The sequence below is a fragment of the Diuraphis noxia genome, unplaced genomic scaffold (genome assembly GCF_037042655.1).
Source record: "Diuraphis noxia isolate RWA-SAM2 unplaced genomic scaffold, SU_Dnox_SAM2 contig0002, whole genome shotgun sequence".
Lineage (NCBI taxonomy): Eukaryota > Metazoa > Arthropoda > Insecta > Hemiptera > Aphididae > Diuraphis > Diuraphis noxia.
In genome coordinates, this window is record NW_028301712.1 from 80,078,000 (window position 1) to 80,103,934 (window position 25,935).

At 27.0% G+C, this 25,935-nt stretch overlaps 1 protein-coding gene across 3 annotated transcripts; it reads right to left on the minus strand.

Moving 5' to 3' along the window:
* Nucleotides 1–222: 222 nt before the first annotated feature.
* Nucleotides 223–24,263, minus strand: Clic (chloride intracellular channel protein 5). Of its 3 annotated transcripts, XM_089220026.1 has the most exons (7): nucleotides 23,800–24,263; nucleotides 7,903–8,045; nucleotides 7,106–7,268; nucleotides 3,770–3,944; nucleotides 2,811–2,950; nucleotides 2,628–2,642; nucleotides 223–1,248 (listed from the first exon to the last, which is right to left on the minus strand). In XM_089220026.1, the coding sequence occupies exons 1-7, from the start codon at nucleotides 23,881–23,883 to the stop codon at nucleotides 1,159–1,161; spliced, it is 810 nt and encodes a 269-aa protein (XP_089076152.1). In that variant the 5' UTR covers nucleotides 23,884–24,263; the 3' UTR covers nucleotides 223–1,158. The 3 variants fall into 3 exon arrangements, with proteins under 3 accessions (XP_089076152.1, XP_015363304.1, XP_015363305.1); XM_015507818.2 differs by lacking the exon at nucleotides 2,628–2,642 and having other exon boundaries at nucleotides 223–1,263; XM_015507819.2 differs by lacking the exon at nucleotides 2,628–2,642 and having other exon boundaries at nucleotides 23,800–24,262.
* Nucleotides 24,264–25,935: the final 1,672 nt, after the last annotated feature.

The following is a 25,935-nucleotide window of genomic DNA, read 5'->3' on the forward strand; positions in this document are numbered from 1 at the left end:
CTGTAGTTCTGTATGATTATGATTTTTTACATTATATTCTTCTCATTTTATCGTTTTACCTGCGTACTATGTGGTTTTCGCCGTGTCGGTGTACAGGAGGCACAAGTGGTTTCAATACACGAGAATACCATACAATATCATCGCAACACCAGCTGTGGTCTGTAAAACAGTCGTGGAGCGAAATAATTTCAAGTACCTAGGTATACGAGTATATACGGCCGGTTTAAATAAATATTAAGTTTATTACAGTAAATCCAAAAATAATACTAAATACAACTTTGAATATTAAATATTATAACTAGAATAATCTCAAGGCACTATATAAAAACTAACATAATTTTTTACATAATATGTATGACTTCAATAGAAACGTACATGATAACATTATATTATATGTACATATAGGCGTGACAATAATAATATTATATATAAATATATATAAAGCACGTATAATATAATATAATGGATAGGTATATTATTATTATAAATAGTTGGTTAATACAATGATACATAGTTTAATAGCTCAAGTTATAACTCGGTTTAGTTGTATAATATTAATAAAAAATAATGAAATACATAATACAAAATATATTATTACAAATAAATTAACACAGAGGAGTACACGAAGGCGTATGTTATATAGTGTATTGTATGATATTGTATATAGATTGTAGAAAATAAAAGAAAAAAATTCAAACCAAAAGAAGAAATAAATGGCGGATAATATAATAATATTATGATAATATGCTGTACCTATACTGATAATAATATTGTTATGATATATAGGTACTGCAGCTGCAGTTCACTCTGCAGTATACATACAATGTTGTATACACATACCTATAATATTACATGTAAAAGTTGTTGTCTATACTGCACACCGCGGTGATGTCATCGTGACATTCCAAATTATATGCGTATACATATAGGTACTCGTAAAATATATATTGTCTACTGCAGCTGCGGATGACGTGGATGGAGAATCGTCGTGTTACATCACTGAATATATATATATATATATATATATATACACACACACACAGATTGGTAGGCGATGTGGTATTATCGTACGTGTACGTATACCACCTTCATAGATAAATATTATAAGTATTAAGCATACTGCAGATATTATCCATGACCACCATACCCAGAGCCACTCTATTCGTCTTGCTGCAAGTCGAGCTCCACCGGTATGGAGGTGGTGAACGTTGGTGTCTCCAGTTCCTCGTGTTTCTTCATCTTGACGTTCTGTAACATGAGATTCTATCAAAAATCGTATAATTTGAACGAGCGGCGGTTATGGCGGGGGCGACCGGTATAAGCGTTGTCCCAGTCCTCCGAGCCGGCATAATAATATACCTAATTAAATAATTATGATAATATACTTGATAAACTTAACATTTTTACATATTATTTTATCGCCGATCGTTAAAATTGTTATTATTACATATAATATAATAATATTATTATTATTATTATTATCATACACAGCATAATATCTCATATATACCAGTTTTAAGTAGGCACACGCTCGACCAGCGTCCGATTTGATATTATTTACAGACGTGCGTTTTGCGTGTCTTGTAAAATGATAATAATATTACTATTGTGAAATTTCTTGAACATTTTCAAGTCATACAAGTCGGTATTACATGACAAAAATTACATTGAACAATCTTTTAAAATTTTATGATCGTGAAAGCTATATTTGGTTCGGAATACTTTGAAGTTGGGGAGTCATATCAAATGTGTTTCGATGGATTTTTTCAGTAGTAATTTTTGTAACATAATATTATTAAAGTTTTTGAGCTAGATACAACTTTTTTTAAACTGAATCACGCAGGGTCGATAATATTTGTAACGTTTTGTTTATCGTCATTGAAATACAAAAAAAAAAAACATTTTATCATCATCAAATTTCTAACAAAATGCTCCTAAATATTTGTCGATTAAAAAATATCTGATATCTATGATTCCTCGATTTTCCTTATAAAGGAAAAATATTAAGTATAGCATATCACTTATAATATATTCGACCGACATCAATGGCGTAAGCCGATGGGGGGAGTGGGCTAATGTACTGACAAGCGCCCTATCCCCATTGCCGTATAATTATTATAGTTTAAAAATTATTAATCAAATTTCAATTATCGTCAACTAGTGATCAAGGACGTAAGTTCAGACAGGTACGTCTCCTGAGTTAGTTCGGGTTTTAAGATTTTTTACTGAACAAATAATTTTTTATTGATATTTTTAGAAAAAAATTAAATTTTCAAGTTCAATCGAAGCGAAGATGGAAAAAACAAGTTTACCAAACAGTTATAACAAATTTTCATTAACGTATTTATTTTAATTTTATATCTCTACTAGAAAAGTTGAGAAGTTTAAATTATACAAAGATTTACAAATACCTCACATAAACTTCTAACATTAAACTGGACAAATAGAAATAAAATAAATACAACAAAATACATTTTCAAGCCCATTCCTTCAATTAAAAAATTCTATGTACGCCACTGGAACGACATAATATTTTTTTTTATCAAATATTTTGTTATAATATATGTACTATGATGACTATTAAAAAGTGCCTTACGGTATCAAAATATAATAATATTGATATATACCTGAGATGCAATTAACTGTAAAAAATGTATAATGTATGTTATAAGTATATAATTGAGTATTGTATTATAGAAGCAAGCTAATGACTCAGTTTTTGAAGCCTCATTCTTAATAAATAAAATAAAATAAAAACAGTGTATCAAAGGACTAGGATGTCGGCCTGCAGGTCGCACGTTATTACAGACCTGCTGTTGTTTGTAGTGGTTGACGATGTCTTGATCGGCAGGACAGCTCTGAGTGAACGCGTCTAGTTGGTACATGTGCAACATGTAACGCCACAGGTACCTCAGGTCGGTCGGCATTTGAAAGTCCATAAAGTATTTACCTGTGTAGAAGATGAACAAATGGGTAATATTTTGTATTAATGCCATTTATTTATTTAATTATTTTATAAAAAATTATATTTATGTCTAAACCAGCTCCAATTTTTTGTTTACAATATTCCGTACTGCATCACACAGTTATTTTAATTAATATACAGATAGGGCTTGGCTACTTAATAAATTAAAAATTAAAAAACAACAACAGCACATTATGATAGGTAGGAATTACTTAAAAAGCTATGTGAAATATCAATAACATAAAAATCATTTCAAACTTCAAATTATTAGAAAGGGGGATTTTTTTGAGGTATGTGAATGAAAAACAAATTAGTAATAATATGTATAAATAAATATATAAAATAACATTTATATTAGTAAAACAATATTTGAATTGTTAATTACTACCTCGGAACATAATGAAGAGCATTATGTATAACAGCAATAACAAAACAATAAAAATATACAATGTCAAAATATTTCGAAATTTTTTTGAATTACGGTATGCTATTAGTACGTAGGTACTCACTTAGCATACAATACCAGTCGATCAAACGAAAAAAAAAATATGCTAATATATAAAAAAATAAAATGTACAAATCTCAGACCTATAGTTACTAAATGTAACCTACACCTAAACCTGGAATTGCATTTTTATATATCTCACTCATTATTATACAACAGGGTGTATTGATATATATGTATTGTATATCAATATCCCTTGTTATACAATATTGGTACCTAACCGTCCTAACCTATATAATAGGAGTCAATGGTATATTGTATATATAATAAAACGATGGTATAATAAAATTACAACTTACCAGCTACTCTAATGTGTTGTAGACGGGGCATCAACTCGCAGTCGAAACAACACATTGTGTCGCCGGTCAAAAACCGAGTGTTCTTCTTTTCTAAATGCAAATTTATCTTACGCAAATGAGACAACAGGCTATTTATGCTTACGTCGTCTTTTTTTAATAGCATCAGCTTCAGCTTCTACAAATCATAAAAGTTATATTATAGAATTGTTCGAAACTGTTATTTAAAAATAATCAATAACATTTTCAATCACATTAAACAACAAATTGCAAAAGGTATTTATATATTTAACGGTGATGGAGTGAAAAAAATCAAGTGCATTAGGTATACATATATATGGTCAACGTATCCATAAAGTGGAAAAAGAGATTCACAAAAAATATCGTGAAGTTCTTTTTTGTTTTAATTGTAGGGTAAAAATCATAAAAATTTTATTTAATTTTTCCTCTGAAAAATATTTAAAGTTTAATTTGAACTATAATCACTTTAAAAATTTGACAGTCCTTAATAAATTAAACTCAAATATTCACACAAGATTTTATTTTTATTTTTAGGTATAAACGTTTACATACTATACCTAACAGTAATTTTATTTAAAACAGTTGATTTATATTATATATAAACGTATTATTCCACTGGTCACCAATAAAAACTTAAACGTGTATGTGTTGTACTATCTATTATGTACTTCATATTTATCAATCGGTCACAGCAGTGGATTGTATCTTTATTTAGTATACAACTATGAACACATACACAAGTACTATTTGATTATTAAATTTAATACTAGTACAGTTATAAATTGAATATGCTTGACGAGAATCTTCATTTTCGGTAGATACAAGGAAATGTAGGATTGACATGCATAGGTACAACTTTATTATTACTAACAAGAAATAAAAAATATCTATATTTAACGAATTTACGTATCTCTATAAATCCATATAATATTATAACAATGTATAATTAATAATTAATAGAAAACAATTGTTATTGCTTTATTAAAAACGAATCTGTGTATAATAGAAACATTAGAAACTCGAAAATTTTTATATACCTACACAAGTAGTTTTTTTAAATATTGATTTCCTGTTTAAATTAAAATAATTAAAATTATCAGTATTATTTGTCTCAGCTATTTTAGTATCTAATAACTATCAAATTCTAATTTTTAATTATGCACTTTTGCAATTATACTATAGTTTGCAATATTAGGAAACGTGATAGTTGTCGACTATCAAATTTCCTTATATTATGACAAAATATATGCCCATCACATTATTGTTATTGAAATAAAAATTTAAATACTCAGAAAAATAGTATGTCAGTTATGGAAAAAAAATTACTTAGGTAGTGAATCACGTGAATAAAATGTTTTAAAATGAAACACGTATTGTTATTGCTATAAAGGATAATATCAAACTTGAAATATCTATATGACAAAAAATTGATATGTACGCCAATAATTGATGAACCTTTGTTTTTTTGGTCGAGGTTATATTTTTTACTCGTATTACTACAACTGCTCACCATAAAAATAATTATAGGGTTATTAATTGTGTAAAATTATAACTACAAAATAGCTTTAAATATTACGCTGCAAACAGAAAATTATTTAATTTTGATAAAACAAGTACATAATGATATAAATTGAATGTTATATAGTCATGTCTAATAATTTATCAGATTTAGGCAAATTATGGTATAATATGCTGAAAAAAAAAAAATCATACCAATAAAATTGAGAATTCAGTTTAATGTTTAAAAATCCAATAGTATAATTGAGGCCCATAAAGGGGAGAATTATATTTGAACAAGTTGAAATAACAAAGATATTTACTATTTAGGTCGAACGTCATTTTTTAAACATCATAGCACTCTCTCTCTCTCTTTCACGCACACACACACACACACACACACACACACACAAACTATATATACATGCGAATGCCTAATGCGAATGCGTATGCGTATGCACAGTACGTAGGTTCGTGTGTCGGAATGAACGAATGTATATAATCTAAAATGAATGTTGTTTCGAAACAAATAGAGGGCTGTAGTTTAACAAAGTTATACGGAAATTATTCTAGATAATTGATGCATTGTTCAAACAGTGTTAAACAATCTTCACAACAGGTTGTTAGGAAATATTGTATTTCAACAGTCATAAGCCAATGATAGACGCATATAGTGACTAGTGAGTGAGCGAGAGAGAGGTGATAAGAGCTTTATTGACAGTAAAATTTACAGAGTAACATATGTACATGTATAATATACATTGACTGCTTTCCGTACAAGGAACACTTGCACATGTCATGCACATGTAAGCGACAGAGTATATATTTTCCTTGTAAAGTATTCAAAATAAATTCTATCCCTGATATTTTGCAAAAATTATAACCTTCGCATATCGATATAAAGAATTCACATGATGTCGTCTGTAATATAAATATATACAATAAAAACAATCTTTTAATTATTTAATTTAAAATTCAATGGGCACCAATAAAAAAGTTTAATTTGTTTGTTTTTTTTTTTACCTTGCATACATAATATATGTGCTTTATTGAGTATTGAGTATTATTAATATGATATTTGGGCCAAATTATATAATATAGAAATAGTGTACACGTGCAACTATTTTATAAGAATTTATTAGGTACTTTTTGTTTCCTCAGCTGGACAATTTTTTGCATAGTATTCTGATGCTGATTATCTTGCAAATATAAAGCGTATTGACCAATGCCAAAATCTATTTTAAATGCCAAAACTCGAATATAAGTAAAAAATAAAAATAAATTGCAAAATATTTACTTTAGACTGGCAATAATTATTTTATCACTTTATATATATCATGATCTCATATTAAAAATATAAAACGCGTGTATATAATTTATGGTTGTTTTTCCACAACGTAAATAAACATAAATAAATATACATATATGAATATGTTTCAACTTTATGAAACATAAACAATAATTAAACATATAATATAAAACTATACTATCAGTTACATGATAAATATCATATATATTTTTTATAGAAACTAGCATTGTATCATCCAAAGAAAATTCCTCCTATGTGTTTATTCAATTTTATAGATTTACGATCTTTATCCTTGTGGAATTACAATTCAGCAATATATGAAGTACAAAAAGGAGAAACAGAAACCAGATAAACTACTTTTTTATCACACGTGTCATTTCTAAGCTTCCGGTGAATAACAAATGACACAAATGGAAAGTGAATTGGTTGATGTTTAGGAACTACTCTACATAGGTATGTTTATGTGCTACGATATTTAATGACTTAGAATAGGACCATCTAGTTTAACGTACACTGTACAAGTTTTCAATCAGCGTGGCCACTTCTTTATCCTGCACAAATAGATTGTATCCACCTGGTACGTTCTTCATGATATGTCTTTCGATTTTTTCATTCTCCAAAACAGCCATTCCATTGTCTATTAAAATAGGTGGCGGATTCGCATCAAAGTTACTCCTTAAAATCAAAAAAAAATATTCATTATATAAATAAAAATCAACAAAATGCGAGATCTAACAGTTACTATATACCGTATTTTTATACATCTACTTTTATATGGAAACTACTGGAACCTATTAGCATAATATAAGTAATACGTGCCAAGGAGGGCGTTTAATTTTAGTAAAACCTACTGAAATATTTAAAATGGTAATTTGATTAAACAAGATATTTGCTATTTTTTTCAATCTGATTATAAAAATATTTTATTAAGTATTACTTTAAACCAAACGTAAAAAAATTGGTTTTGAATCACCAAGTACAATCATTTCACTCATCAATACATTTCAAAATATTTTAATTGTCCACTTAAATTATATTTAAACATATTTACATTATGTTTACACATAGACACAGACACAGACACAGACACAGACACAGACACACAGACACACAGACACAGACACACAGACACACACACACAGACACACACACACAGACACACACACACACACATCAGTTTATTACGGACAATAGTATTCATTTTAGTCATCTGATTAAGGGAAATTATTGCAATTCATAACTATTGATTAAATAAACGTTTTTATGTCTACTGCAGTTTTACACTAAATACCACATTAAATAAAATTACCTGAAATCGGGAGGAGGTTTTTGCATATCTACTGTAGTGACTTTAAGACTGATGGTTTTTAGCTCGGCAAGTAGATATAGGTCCATGAAATATTCTTGGCAAAATAGACATGCTCCTTTTCGTCGACCGTCAATTGTTGAAGCCTGAATTAAATGAATTATATTAATTATACACCCAGTTTATAAATAAAGTTTTGTAAGCGTATCATTTTATATACTATGCCTAACTAACCCATAACCTAATGACTGCAGAACACTAATTTGTGGATCGTTAATTTTACACCAGCATCAATATTAAACTGTGAACATCTTTTAGGTCATAGTAATTATCAAGCAATATTAACAAAAACAAATAATGTATGATTAAATATAAACTGTAATTATAAACTATTAATTATATTCCATTTTCATAGAAGGAACGGGTAGTGTTAAACCAGTTATCCAATTACTATATATATGTACTATAATGTAATCGAACAGATTCAAGCAAACAAATATGACTCAATTTAACTATTACACATTATTAGAATTTATTTTCTTAACGTATTAGTCATAACTCATAACTCACGCTCATAAACTATTGCAAGAGACCAAAATATTTTATTAATATAATTTAAAAGACCAAGAAACATAATATTATAATATTATATATATAGTATAATTTAAATTAATAATAATAAAAATAATATCTAATAATCAAATACGTAATCAGAATATTATGGTTATGTTTTTACAAGTTTCATGAATGATAATATTGAAATACAATTATAATATTTCGTATATACTTTGAGAACTCCTAAGCTACTATTATGATCAAAGATGTATGACGCATTAGATATTAGTTGGAAAGTGCTAGATATTTAGTTCACAACAGCGAGTATTGTTAGGGGTTAAACTTACGTTCAATTTAATATGTATATGTTAATTTAAAAAAAAATAGGTTAGATTAATATCATCGTAAATTAATAGTGTAAAAAATAAATGTAAAAAATAATGTATTTAATATTAAGTTTTCGATTTGAAAACATACATTTGTAAAGTGCAAATATTTATTTTCAAGCGAATGAAAATAAATAAAAATTCAACACTCAAACCACAAAACTTTACAAGTGAAATATGTGACCTGGGATTGCTTACGATAATGACTAAGCAAAATTAATTATTTTTATGTGTTATATTATAATTTATAATGATGAACTATAAATACTAACAAATCTAAAGTTATGAGTAGATAATATTAAATGTATTGTATGTTATTATAATATATAATATATTATAGACAAATTTTATATTGACTATTTAGTAGTTACTATTATACCTACTTCAGAAAACCGCATAACACTACAACATCTTTAATATTACATTATATCACTTGGTAGTATTGGAATAAACATTGAAAAGTTCAACTGACGTATACAAATAGCCAATAGGATGACTTTTTTAATAGTTTTAATAGGATATTATTTTTATGTTGTGTTATCCAATTAGAATCTAACGTGGATAAACAGCTACTATAATATGGTATTATGGTAAATAGTTAAAACACATTTTATCAGTTTCTTTTCTCTCTTATATTATTTGAGTATAGAGGCCAATACCATTTTATAATAATAATGTGTTTGATCTAACGTTGCAAAGTAACCAGCGCACTATTTTTGAATTTCTACGTAATACGTAATTTATACAATAGAGGCTAACCACTATTGTTACAATAGCAAGTTCACCAACGAACGTGCATATATTTAAACATAAAATATTTTTGACTAAATTTTTGGTTAAACATTTCTTTGGTTTGCAGTACAGGGTCATGACCCGCGGACTACGGGTGGAAGGTAATCATAATATCATAATATAATCATAATCATTATATTCGAATGAAAGCGACAGTTTTAAGAACATATAGGTTATAATGTTATAAAATAAGATCGTAAAGTTTGTAGTAAAGGCGACAAACTACTTTCACAATTTCTTTACACATCCCATAACTGGTTTTTATATTTTTTAAACTTGTTATCTGAGCCTATATTATTTCATATGTACCTATATAATATAATATACATTATACATATAAGACACTTTACAGTAGAGGCATTATATATTATAGCGTAGTGTTGCCAATGTTGGGAAACATTCTGTGCCATGAGACCCTCGGGGTGATATAATAATATATAATAATAAGTTCAATAACAGTTCGCGGAAATATTTTAAAGCGGTTTTTATATACATATATGGTTATGCACTATACGTATAATATGACCTATCTCAACCTAACACTTCAAATATATTTTATATTATCTATGATTTAGTTGCTTACTTGCATACATAAATTACACTGTTAAACAGAATTACGTAATATAATATTCTGCATAAAAACTACAACATTGGAACTGGGGTCAATCATTGCCACAAAAGTATAATATAATTAATAATGTTTTGACATAGAAAATTGTGAACTTAACTTTTAAATTAAGCATTAGTAAGATAGACAATTATATTTTATATGATACAATTTATACTCAATTTGCAAATTATTTTATAATTTAAGTATAATTATAATAGTTTAATAGCTACGAATTGAGCATTTGATAAATATAAAGTTTCTCATAATTTGATCTTTTTTTTTATAATTTTTTTTATTTTATACCTAATATAAATAAATTTACAATCTGTAATAAATTAAAACAATAAGTAAATATAAGATTTTTTTTACTAGGTTTGGAGGCATGACTGAAGGGAGCGTCCATTGACACTACTTCAAACTGGTTTTTTTTTGTTATTTAGCGAAGTAAATCACGAGGCCAATTTCGTTTTAGTCGACGGGGGGGGGGGGGGGGGGTTATCCGGGAGAGTCTTAGAGGAGAGGTTAGAAATTAACGGGTTTGGATGATTATTTGTTTTAGAATGAAATTTTTTATATAGTGTGTTGAAGCGAGGGTGTGAAGAGTTGGAATGTTCAGGTCTTTATGGATTGTATGATTACTAACATACCAATAAGGTGCATTTGTCAGAAGACTGAGACTAATCGACTGAAAGGATTGGAGTAGATTTAGGTTTGAGTATTTGGTTGAGCCTTGAGCCCCAGATTTCTATACCGTATGTCAATGCAGGACGAATTAATTGCTTGTATACAAGAGTTTTGTCACTAAGTAATATTTTAGATCGGAGAAGTTGACCAAGTTTATGTAGTTTTATTTTCATTGATTTTCTTTTGGTTTTGATGTGAGTGGCCCATGTTAATCTTTGGTCTAGATGAATACTTAGATATTTTACTGAACTTTCTCTAGGGATAGTTTCGTTATTGAGATGAACCGAGGGGCTGTTATTTGGTCGAAGCGTAAATGTGATATGTGATGACTTGTTTTCATTTATTTTTATACTCCATAGATTAAACCAATTTTGTAAGTCATTTAGATGGGATTGAAAGTTTCCCGTTGACTTATTTATATCTGGATCAGAGGATGTTATGCATGTGTCATCGGCAAAAGTAGCTAGGCTAGTAAGGTTATAGTGAGGAATATCAATTTGATATTATACATAACATTCTAAAAATATTATAAATACAAATCCACATTTTTTTTCATAGATATTTCCAGCTTTGTTTTTGTAAAAATATTGTTACAACTAATACGAGTAGAAAAATAAATTACCAAAATAAATCTAATTGTACAAATATATTATTCAATATTCTGAATATTTTTATGATCTTACTTAATGATGATGGGCACCTAACACCTATTATACTGCAGGCTCAGTCAGCAATGCAGAGCTACTTCACTTTTTTTTTTACCTAGGTAAATTGATTTGTATCAATCTAACATATTTAAAGTCAACATTTTGTAAGTTTAAAGTACTATAGCAAAACACTAATAAATATTAATTACTTAATAAAATATAAAATTAATTATTTTATAAATTACCATTTATAACATTTAGAATGAGCAATTTTAAAACAAATTATTCTATCTATAAAATCTAAATAGAAAATTTACATTATATATATATGAAGCTAATTGAAGAATATAACAGCATTTTAATTATAGATGAAGAACAAAAACAGTACCTACTACAAATTGTAAAAAATTATAAAATTAAGTATCCTGACGGTAACAAATCGACACTACAATAATATTATGTAATTAAATATTATTAACTATTAAAAAAAAATTGTATCAGTTTAAGTTCATTATACAATTTTTATTTACTCGTACAACATTTTATTTTAGATACAATATGTTAACATTTTTAATTTTAAATATATTCATGGAAAAGTAAAAAAAACACAGTTTTTATACTAAGGTACAATATATTTCACCAACAATTGAAGATATTAAAAAAATTATAGAACAAATATTTTCGTAAATGTAGTTTTAATTAATTTAGTGTCTATAATAAATTTCAATTTGATCAACGGTTTATGATATAAGTACAAAAATTTGAAAAATTTTAAAAGTTCAAACTTTAAGTTCAAATAGGCACGGGTTAACTTTGTTTGATTGATTCAATATTTCATGTAGTTATTTTTTTTATATATGTACACTGTTTAAGGGGGTGAGATGAAAACATTTTTGATTTTTTTTTTCATCTATAGTGAAAGACCACCCTAATATATATATATATATATATACAGTGTGTTTCCTTTTAATGGTAACACTAAATAATTCTTTCCAGTGACATCGGATTAATATACAGATTTCGGGAGGGGATAGGGAATACATAAACACACATTTCTTGATCGAAACTTTGACTGGTTGCCATTTAGTCAATTTTGATTTTAGAGCTATGGTAAAAAGGACCAAATCGACTTAAAAAAATTCGGACTATCTGAATTTGGTATTCAAAACACCTGTTGCCATTTAAAAAAATGCAAGTTGTATTGCGCATGCGCACACGGATAGATCTAAAAATGAAAAAATCGTCAAGAAATGTGTATTTATATATTCCCTATTCCCTCCCGAAATCCGCATATTAATCCGATGTCACTGGACAGAATTATTTAGTGTTACCTTTAAAAGGAAACACACAGTATATATATATATACTGTACAGCAGGGTCTTAATTAATTTAATTATCTTAGAATTTCTACAAAAATTAATTATACATATAAAATAATACATTTTGAAACATTAATACAATACCAAATTACACATATAATTTTACACCTCAACAAAAAGTCGAAAAGCAATCTTTAAAGTAGACTTAGTAGTTAAACACTGTTTAAAAAAAATTAATTAGGAAGCTATTTAATATTTAATTTTTTTTTCAATATACAGAAATTAATTGTATCATTGCTTAATAATATACATTGCTGCACATGCGATGAATAAAATAAGGTATCATTAATAATCTAGAATTCAAGTTTATTGATGTGTAGAATTTAGAGTTTAAAGATTGAAAAATGTCACTTGTTATTAAAAAAGAAAATACATATATTTTTTTATTCCAATTTTTAAAGTTATCGATTTAACCACTTGTACAACTATTAATCATTAATGAAACTACTTGAAAGTTTTGAATTTAGTTAGAAAATAAAATAGGTAATGTTATATTTATTTTATAGTCAATATAAAAATAATGTTAAAAACTTATGAATTAATAATTGAAAAAAAAATACATAATAATTTATAAGATTATATTAGTACATTCTAAACATTTTGTTTAAAATTAAGAATTAGGTTTTTACTGTGTATTCATAATAAATAATGGAGTAAACATATATAAGTTAATTATTAAATCCTTGCTGACCATATACATAGACTAAGGACTGATTTCTCGTACACAAACAGAAAACAAATGAACCATGACAACACTTACATATACAGTAAACGTATATCCACTCATGATCATGGGTCATATACTCACATGTGAGAGAAAGCAAAATATTGAACAGTATTGTATGACAAGGAGAAAGCAAAATGGGTGCCACGACCCGAACCTAGAACAATATAGGGCTCAACCAGTGATGTATACAAATACTAAAATATGTTTGCTATAGGTAAAGTCGAACTCGGTAAACATACCGTATGTTAACTACGAAACATTTTTTTGAAGTCAAGCTGAAAGTAGAGAAATTGACTGCGATGAGATAATATAACATCAAGATTATTTATACCATTAGTCATAAAAAAAACCAACATAGTATAATATAGGACCTGTAGTTTACCTATTGTATGCAATTCACAAGGTAAACCATAAACTGCTAAAATAATACACTTAAAACGATATTTATGTAAACACATGTCATACTGAAACTAAATTAGGACAAATACGAACTTTGACGGTGTTTTTAACTTTGATTCAACTCAATTTTTACCAGTCCTTTAAATTTCAGATACGACATGAGTAATTTATTATAATATCAGTTTGCATATATTTCACAAAATATACTACATACACGATAATAATGGTCCATAGTCAGTTGTTATTTATAAAATATCCCCGTCTAGACTGTATCTATAGATGGCGTAAACTGAATTCTACAGGCAACGCATGTTCCTAAATCTTAAAATAAAAACACACACGAAATAGCCATTCTATCATAAATCCACAACCACATTAAATACAATATTAAGTTTATGTTGAGTTCATTTTAAATATTATTATACAAAATGGATGGTATACCTATACATAATGTTATTATAATAGAGCCATTGAGACTTGAGTGTAGAGTATATACTAATAGCTATAGCTTATTAAAGTTATAGCTTGTTTAACTAAACCATTTATTTATGACATACAGGCAACAGACATGTCCCCAATAGTTATGAATAATGTACCTATTACTTACAGCAGTTGATAGACATATTTTCAGACAATGGAATATTAAGAAAAATTTTCTAGGTAATGACAATAATTTCGAGCATTTTTAGGCATGATTTATAAAAATTTTAAATCAACTTAATTTTTTTTCAAATTCATCAAACGCCTAATAACACTAAAATTATTAAATATATGACTTCTAAGGAGAGTCAAAAACAGACTTGGCGGGTCGGGGGTAGGACTACACCGAATTAAATATTTACGCATGCTACTATATACTTGTACATTGCATATAAGTATATAACATTTATCTAGTATCTACCGATAGAGGAACGGAAAAAAAAATTCGAAAAATCAGCATGCAGTAGATTAGGTATATGATTATGGGTTGGATAGAGTATGACATAGGTAATAAAATATTTTTTTTTAATAAATATTTTGTATTTATTAGCTATTATATATCGTTATATAATTATTAGAAATTGTTATTACAAAACAGACTTTTTCTCCCGAGACTTTTTTCTCTAGACATTTTTTCCTAATCCTGCCTATTAAAGAACATATCTGCCTTCAAAATGCCCAGTATTTCAAGTTATGAAAATATATCAAATAAATAAAATTATTCGATTTTGAATGAAAATTCCCATTTTCTCTAAATTTGTTTTTATTTTTTTCCTGGTTGAGAAGCATAAGACATCAATTTACTTTTGACCCCTCAAAAAAAAAGTAGCAACTAGATAGAACTTTCTACCTGAAATAACTAACATAATAAAAGTTTAAAGCATTTTTTCTACTATAAACCGTATACCTACTCAGGAAAAAACATACCATCGTAAAAACAATATATTCATTCATCGCTCAGCTCAGAATCTAAAATAATTCATTAATTCAATTATTTTATTTTGCGAATCACGGACTGAGAATGAAGTAGTTTGCTGGGGTAGGAGGTTTGCAGAGTAGTGTACCTACACAGTAAAATATCGGTTAAAAATAATTGCGTACAGTGAAAAACAAATATACAGGTAAATATAAATAGGTAAAACAATTTATAAGTATTCAGTATTCAAACACTATTTGTGTTATAAAATTACTTATAGGCACACTGTAATATGAAATATGATCAATGGATTATGGATTTGTATTATTTAAGATACAACGTTTCATTTAGGCCACTAAAAAAGTATTTATACATAAATTCCAGCAGAAGTCTTATTTTCGTTCACCAGCACGTTAGGAACGGAATGACTCATTTCACATTGTCAGACATAATATGGCGAGTATCAATTTCTCAGCTAGAATTGAAACGCCAGAAACCGTGCCGTTGCACGAGGCCTAAATCAAGAAGGGAAAGAAATCAAGTCAACGGATGATGAACGATCAAACTGTAGCACATTAACAATGAGAGAACAAAACATCGTATAAAATGACAAACAGTAAATATAGATACTATTTACCGAGTGAATGAATGTACAATAAGCAATGTAGTCCTAGAATAACAAAACTATATAATACTTATAGTATGCATGTAATACGACCAATACGTATAGTGTAACTGTGTATAACTGTAATATGGGATTAAGGGACTCTGTGACGAATTTCCACAATATCAGGTTTGAAAATTATGTCTTATATTTTATTTACTAGTTATCGCTTTAATTATATCATATTATAACACTTTTAAACTTATCTTCTGCCTGGTACCTATTTAAGGGGAGTTACTAGTTAGTATAGTTTATTTTATTAACAAAAATGACTTTTGAGGAAAAACTCTTGGGGGCCACATAGAATTATCCGAGAAATTATCAGATTTTTTTATACTATTTTAATTAATGGCATAAAATAATTTGTAAATAAAGCGTAAAATTGTCTTTTTTATAACCCTATTATAAAGTTTGAAATTAGTATATTGAAAAACGAAGTTCGATGTGGGCTATAAAATAGTTCCCACAAAAAAAAAGTATATACATCAAATTTTTTAGATTCTATATAAAATGCTATCATTATTCGGTATTCCTGTATATTATTCATATTTTAGAAGACAAAATTATACATTAGCACCGGACTACCTGATTATCTAACACTGGCATTCGTTGTTTCTTTCTGTCAAGTGCATAGTATAGAAAATTTAAGCTTCGCAAATCACGTTTAGTTCCGTTACGCACTAGTAAGACGGGGATGACAAATGCCAATATTACGTCTTCTGCGTATATAAAGTATAAACGTTTATAGTTATATCAATATGATAAATACGAGTACATACGAGTAAGCAAATAAGAAATATCATCAACATAATATTATCAACTATAGTCTATAATGGTTTTATTTTTAACCACTATTACCATAAAGTAATATACATAATGTATTATAAAACCATGATAATATATATTATATATACTATAGAATAATAAATAAATATTGCAATGATGTTTTATGAACTTATGTTGTAAAAATCAAATAAAAATGTGTACACACTATTTCTTTAATATTACTATTTTTACATTATATATAGGTATTATTATATTTTAATATAATAGGTGTTTATATATAATAATTTAGTACGTCAATACTTTAATTTGCTTATTTATTAAAAATACTATAAAATTTACTGTGATATTGTAAGAAAATCTTTACATGAAAAGCCGTTCGAACTTAAATTAAATATCTAATTGACAAATTTTAAACAATGAGCATGGGCACATCAAATATAATTTCATATAGATATGTAGGTATATGTTAAAACAATACGCTATCGGTATTGTGATGTAAATTCTATTTAACGTGAAATACTAAATCTCCATAGCCGGATGTATGCTTATACCTATTGTGGCGTGATTAATTGCTGCCTTGACCTAACAAAACTGGCCACCAGGTCTAATTGTTAAGAATATAGCTATAATTTTTACTAATTACAGAATGACTGTCGACTAAGTTTGTTTGAATTTTGCATTAAGTTTGGTAAACTACACATTTTTTAAATAAAACAACTTTTTTAAATGTGTGACATTACACGAACAGTTTATGTATACCAATCTATATAATATTTATCACACAAGTACTATAAACGTAATTCAATACATACATTATTAGTTTATTAAAATAAAAAAATATATTTAAAACAAGAAAAAATTATTTTAATATTTATACTTGATGTATAGAAATCATATTATATACGAACTTATGTATACGAGAAATGCAGTGTATATAAAAATATAAAATTGTATTCATGTTTCTTTTTTAGCCATGGATTCAAGACATCAGTGACGTAATTGGTTGGGGGAGGATTATATTTTTAGCAAAATCTGTGAGCTTTATTCAGTAACCTACCTCACCGACCATCAAATATATTTTGTTAGTAGTAAAATAAAAGTTTAGGGTGGGGATCTATCCCCCTCATCACTCCTTAATTACATCCCTGCACCCTGCAAGACATACAAAATATAATAATATAAAAACAAATTAGACACATATGATAAATCAACAACATTTATTCACATTTAAACAAAACAAATATGCTAGGTGTATAGCTGGGTAACATACATTATACATGTCTTCTTATATTTCGTAATTTAAGTTAAAGGTACAATTCGAAGTATGAACAATGGAATAGTGATAATTGTCTATTAAAATTTATTTTATGGGGTAATAATCGTTATCAAGTAGAAAAATTCCAAATACAAAAATTGCATAATATAAGAATACAAGATAATATATAATATATAGTATATTTATAATTTTAAAGCAACTAATTTTTTGTTATAGGTATCTTCTATTTGGGAAAAAGTGAATACATTTTTAATGAGTGTTTGGGTATTATTATATCTGTCACTGATACCACAAAAAAACATTAAAGTAATTGTTAATACTGTACTGAAGTGAAGCATTTTTTTAAATGCCAAGTTAGTTATTGAACTGAGAAACTTGAACTATAAAATACAAGTTCAGAAAGAGAGGATTGATTTTCTGTGAGAAAGACTAAAATCTTTTTCAAATTTAAAGTGACATTCATTATTTTCATAATAAATAGCACATTACACATGACGTCCTGACATTTTAAATTTTATGTGAATCATACTCACCCTCGTATATCACAATTGTAAATAATATATAACTACATGATATATTATATACATTAGATAACTATATTATAAGAGTTTATATGTATTTTTATTTTATTAAATAAAAATCTGTATCAGTAGCCTAAACATATGTTAAATGTTTATGTACACAAGTATACCTGTATTATATTCTAATAGTTTTTGTTTCTAAAAAACTTATAAAAATAGATACGTAGTATTGCCGTTTGTGTAACGATATACATATATTAATATATTATGTACATATATATAGTGTAAATATATTAAAGGACATATAAATAATTTAATATTAAGGTAAATTTAGGTATATTAAAGTAAAAAAAAAGAAAGAAGGTACGATATACTAAGGTATATTCATGTAATCATCATGATATCGTAAATGAATACAAAGCACAAGAACTACACGTTTAACTTATAATAATACACGTAAACACCCACACGCACACACATGTAAAATATATATACACAATAACTTATAAGCATATAAATATAATGTATATAGGTATTACACAATAAATGTTATTAGTGAAAGTAACCGGTCAAATCTATTAAACTTAATCATTGTGGTATTCCAATATCAACTATTGCCTTATAAAATCTTTCCTTTGGAGCTGCAATAGCTACATATCCTAAAATGAATTCAATCAATTAAATAAAATTTTTAATTTTTAAAATTCTATTACATAATAAGAATTGAGTAAAATATCTAAAATCTAGATTTTTGATATCCATTATACAAATAGATATTGATATTTTATGCACATTATACACAATACACACGTACCAATTTAGACGAATAGATAAAGGGAAAATTAAATAGTCACGAAATGCAGATATCATATTTTGTTATAAGTTTCATGCATTGCACTCACCATCATTCAGTTTAAAAAATGTTGAATAATAAATCTTTGTTATAATATCGTGAAACTATAATATTAATTTCTTTCCTTAAACAGATTATTAAAAAATTACCTTACTATAAGAAATAGTTCGGAAATAGTTAACTTATTGATTTTAGAAAATGAATGGATATACCATAAGAATGTAATTTTACACAGACGACACTATACTATACTATACTTATAAACTAAATAGGCAACTCTCAGGAAATGTTGAAAATTATCAGTTTCAAGCAGAGGAGAATTTATCCTTTTAACGGCTATAAGAGTAGGCACAAAAAATGTGCCACCCTAGAATATAGGTGAACAAGTTACAATACCCCATCCAAAATACCTACTATAAACATTAAATATATAGACAATAGTAGTGGACATCAATTTTCATTTTTAGACTATTTTTTCGCCTTTAGTATTCTAGCCTACTTTGAAAAAATGGCAATTTTAAAAGATGTCCACTGAATTTTAATAAAAACCTACAGTGATAATTTTCATTAATTTTAAACCATCAATAATAAAACAAAACTATAACCATATTGTTAGGAACATTAAGTAAAACGCTACAATTTCAAATATTTTTTATAATAAAATTTAAAAGGTATATAATATAATAACAGATGTTTAACTTTAAGTGTCTTTAACGTCTTAACTAATCTATACTACATCTAAACTTAACTTTTAGGCGACGCGAGCTTTGGGCGGACTATTCACAATACCAACGTGTTATCAAAAACTGTTTTATATACAGTTGTTAACTATATTTATAATGATAATGACTATAAATTATAATGAACCACAATTGATAGGTATACCGTGAACCATAATAGATATACAAAAATATAAAAAATACTTACATAATTATTTTTCGTAAATAAAAAGGAATTAATTTTCCAATTATTTTTTATACATTTGATGTTTTTTAATAATACTCCAAAATTTTCCACCCTTCCCCAAATTTTGTCACCCTAGGCAGCTGTCTACAATACCTAATGGAAATCCGCATCTGGCTTCAAGCGATCTTATAGCTTAAAAGAATATACATGAAATTATGCACATGTATACTTAAACTGAGGAAAAGTAGTACATCCAATGTAGTTTGACATTTACTTAGAATTTAGATGGACTAATGAAATCAAGTCATAGTACCTATACTATAATATCTAATATAAATTATTTGTTAATATCTTTGATGTTTATACAATACGGTAAAATAAATAATTTGAACAACGATCGGCATTTTGATTTTTAGTAATACTTACACAATGATAAATTATAAAAATTAAGAAAAAATATCGTTAAAATGCTTTAGTTGTTAAATTATTAGTGTTTAGTTGGCAGTTGCGGTATAGTGAACTTGTGACTGGTAGAGACGTAGGCAGCTGAAAATAAACGACGGCTGCGCACGTGTTGTAGTAGGTATCTAAAGGGGGCCCAGGGGTGGACAGGTCGACGAGGCATGCGGGGGCGAGACATCTGGAGCGAGACCCACCACCACGGTAGTACGGGAGTTACAGCACCACACACACACCACCCGCAGCCGGTTTGCATTTCTTTATTACGTAGGTACATGTTCTATATTATGTACTGCAATAATACAATATTATGCGTCTGAACATCGTACATAAGTGCTGAATCGTAGCGACTACAAATAAAATATAATTCGTATCGGACGACTTTTTATATAACATTGATATTATTTGTATTTGTTTTATTGTTGTGTGAATAATGTTTACATTACAATTTAACATAATATTTTCTGAACAAATAATACGTCATCAATACCAACCACGAACTAGTCTTTTTAAAATATTTAAAATAATACATTTCAAAAAGCATTAGGCGGATTAATTGAGTAAAACGTATACAGTACGCAATCGTATACTACTTATTAAGTGTAATTAACATAGATAATGGAGTCTTGAGTTAAATTTAAATTATCTATCCATTAAAGATAAATATGATGTATAATAAGAATTTATATAGGTGGGGTATTTTTGATTTTGAGATATATTACTAATGGCTCAAAGAACAGAGTTCAAATAACATCCGTAATTATCGTGATAGATTTTATATTTTCATCGGAGCAAACAATAAAGTTATTATATGGCTACTTATATGAGAATCTAATCAAAAATTCCATTTGGCCATTGAAAATGTATTTGAATATAATTAAAAATATAAAATTCTGATTCAAAATATCATATTTAAGACACATACACATACCTATTGGCAGTTTTATTTTATTTTTGACTAGCCAAAGGAATTTTACAAGAAAATATGCGAATGCACACCCTGAACCTCTTTCTCTTAAACTACGCACCTAGTAGTTTCATGATTTTCGAAAAAAGTAAGCAGTAGGTAGTTAATAACTTAATCTTGAATTCTTTTATATGGCTTTTCGAATACGTGTAAACTGTAAATATATTATTTTTTTGGTACACTAAATAAAAAATAATATGTCCAACACATTATTTCAAAGTGTATTACAATGGTGTTTTGTATATAAATGACAGGGCAATTAAATCTATTTACATAATAAATATCAATATGTAAAAAATGTAAAAAATGTATATATTAATATGTAATATGTAGTATGATAATTGATAATTATTGCCACTTGTCTGTAACTTACTAGTTGTTAGTACCAATGTTAAACGTAATATTTTAAGTAACTATTATCTGTGGATATCAATCTTTTTGTTCGAATATCTGACATTAGAGTTAAATAAAATATCAATTTATTATTGTATTATTATATTATATTTAGTTATGCAAAATATATAGTAATGAATATACTTAGCTAATAAGTAGGTAATGTATTATTTTTTTATTGTTAAAACGTCTTGGAGAAAAATCTTTAAGATAAATAATTTAAAAGAATATTAATAATTGACAAATATAAATATTATTAACTAGTTATACGTAATGTACCCAATTATTAAATATTATAAGTTATACTAATTATTATATCTATGATAAATAAAATTATTATATATTATTGTTATTATTAATAACTAACCTATTACAGATTAAAGCTCATCGATGTCAGTGTATAAATACCTACAATTACAATCATATTATACTATTATGAGTATGACTGTGATTGTTGATCAACGGGTGGTCATTATTATTGGTACTACGTTACCTACCTACTTGATTAATTATTCGACTAATTAATATTTAAGAGTTATAGTATTCATTATTTAGTTTTTAATGACTTTTAAATATAAACATTAAATATATCCGTTTTTTTTCACGTTAATAATAATTATATTTTTGATATTTCCACAATTATGTACTTTTAATTTTTGTCTAAAACGATCTTGGTATCATATTAAATTTTTAATCCAATATATTTAGTACCTAGTTTATATAAGCTATATCAGTATCTTAATCCTTTTACCAGCAATTGTCTATTAATAAATGTTGGTGAATTCAATGAAAAAAACTTATCTTTCCTTAAAACTATGTTATTGGCAATAATTTATTGGATTTACCTCTTTTTTAATAACATACCTTACTTTACTCACCAATAATATTATCGCAGCCGATATGTAATGTTACAAAATGGTACATATTTTTACTACCTATACCTAATATAATAAGTTTTACGTCATGTATACGTATATTTACGAGGTCATAGTTTTTATAATTTTTTTTTTTAACATTTTAGTATTTACGTGTAAATATGATTATATGAACGATATAATGAATGATATAATCATGCAATTTAGATACCTGTAAATAAATTTTTTTAATACGTAGTAAATAGTAAATACTTAAATAAAATTTGTCAGTTTAAGTAACAGTTAACGCAATATTTAACATAAAAATACGACATTTTTTAAAGAACCAACATGCTAGGTTTAAAATGTGTTTAGGTAATTTGTTTGAGAATCAAAATAACACCTTTATTAGTTATTACATATAAAATATATTAGTAGTCAGTAGACACCCAGCGTTGCTTGGAAAAAACTCACATGGTTGTAATTGGGGAGATTTGTCATAATATATTTATTCAAAACGTTTAAAACTTAGGTATTACACACAGTTTGATTTTGTAAATGAATAAGTCACACAGTTTAAAACTTTCCAACTTGCAAATGTAAAGACAATATAATGTGACAATGTAAATATTAAACGAAGACTTACCTTAATGATGAGCTCAATTTCCGGCACATGTCCATTTTCTTCGTGCCCATTACCATAGGCGTGTGGCACGTCTTCATCGGCCATAGTGTGTGAATGTAGGTATAAAATATTATTAGGTTATAATAAGTACGTCGAACGTTAGATTATTCGATTAACGCAGTAATACTTTTACACATTTAATAATCTACAGTAATTATTAAATTATTTGTAGGTGAATGAGATTAGATTTTGGCTAAGCTTCATACGCGATCGACAGCAGCGCGCACAGCAAACACGAAAGCGTCTTAAAATATTAACGATCAGCGACAACTTACTGACGACTAACGAGAAACTAGTGACCGTCGAAAGTTGTTTTATGATATTAGATTATTATTATTATTATTTTTTATCAGCACAGAATTTGTGAAACGATACGACGGTCGACGACGGAGAACCATTCGGCATTCAACCGCATCACTGATTGGCGAACTACGAACGACATACGGCGGCGAAAGCCCAAAGCGTTTACTCGTAAAACGTCCTTGACTCCCGGCGCATATATCATGGCGGAACAAACAAGTGACTGTTTGTTCCATGACGGTAGTGCGCGGTCCGTGTACTCTCAAGATAGAATTTTTTAGAAATTCATCATCACAAAAATTTGAAAAATTATTTCTGAGTTAAAAATGCATCTATTTTTTTAATTTATAATATTTGAAAGCGCAATTCAAGAATCTCCATAAGTTTTCTTATATTTAACAAAAAATAAGAAAATCTCTCGGAGTCAAATTACATTTGTTATGAACATTTTAAGCAGGGACGTAATTTCAATTTTTTCCAGGTGTGCGAACTTTTATGTGCAAACCTATGTAAATATTCTTTCCTTCCCTTTTTTTAATTCTAATTGAAATTATTTATAACAACTAATGCAACTTTTAAATAGCTAGCAATTCAAAGAGTTAAAAGTTTATAACTTATAAGTTATAAGCAATTAAAGCAACGAGCTAAAGCCATTTCACTATTATTAGAAAAAAAGGTATAATTAATAATGAAATATTCTTATTAATTCCAAAATTAAACATCATGTATACAAAATATAAAAATATTAGTTATTTTAAAATTTAAATAAGTGCATATCGACGGGTTTTAATGTGTGCAAAAATATTTACAGCCTCTTGTAAATCAATATTATATACTTGCTTCTCCATTCTCAACTGCAATAATCATCACATCTTTCGTAGCCCATGGTGATTCGTGAATATGTTTTTTACTCTTTTGTGGGATAAAAAAATCTTTCATTTGGAGCAGTGGACATTGGTTATATTTTTATTATAGAAATCATATCAATTATAACGCCCCATTGGAGTATTAATGGCGGGCCAATTGCTAACATTTTTTAAGTTAGTGGTTCTGTCGCCCCCCAAATGACGCATTGACTAAAAATACAACACTAAGTTTTCCTTCAAATAGCTATAGATAAAATTCGAAGCTTCATTATAGGAAAAATTTTAAGTGCGTTTGAATTTTAAATTTTTTTATCCTCAAACGAATTTAAATATTTGTTATTATTCAAAAAGTATAAGTCGTAGACACATGACAATTTTACCAGTTATTTAGATTGGCATTTTCTTTACATGATTTAATTTTCAAAATATTTTGACTTTTTTTGAGATATTAATAGACAACTGAAATTTTCAATTTTTCTGAATAATTTTTTTGAAGGGTTGATAAAATTTTTTTGGCCTTATCAAAATACTTGAAAATTGAATACAAAGTTTCTCATAAGTTATTCTTATAGTAATTAAAAAATTATAAGAATTTACAGTTAAATTTTGTCTAAATACATAAAATTACGGCAATGATCAAATTATCTTAGATAGAAATTCATAAAAGTTTTTCTTTTTAATTCTAAGATTTGAGAATTTAATACAAGGCTCATAATATATTTTTACAATAGCAGTTGAAAAATATAAGAAATATATTGGCACAATTTTTTTTACATGCATTCAAATTTTAATTTTGACAACATACGTAAAAATCACGAAAATTCGTAATTTATTTTATGCTAGAAATTCATAAAAAATTTTCCTTTTTTATCAAAGATTTGAAAATTTAATACAAGGTTTCTAAAATATTTTTACAGTAGCAGTTGAAAAA

Excerpts from the sequence above, each read along its gene's own strand:
- Clic (XM_015507818.2), bottom strand. The coding sequence starts at position 23,883 with ATGGCCGATGAAGACGTGCCACACGCCTATGGTAATGGGCACGAAGAA. Across the intron at positions 8,046-23,799 it reads AAATTGAGCTCATCATTAAG|GCTTCAACAATTGACGGTCG; the intron begins GTAAGTCTTCGT and ends CATTTAATTCAG. Across the intron at positions 7,269-7,902 it reads AAACCTCCTCCCGATTTCAG|GAGTAACTTTGATGCGAATC; the intron begins GTAATTTTATTT and ends TTTGATTTTAAG.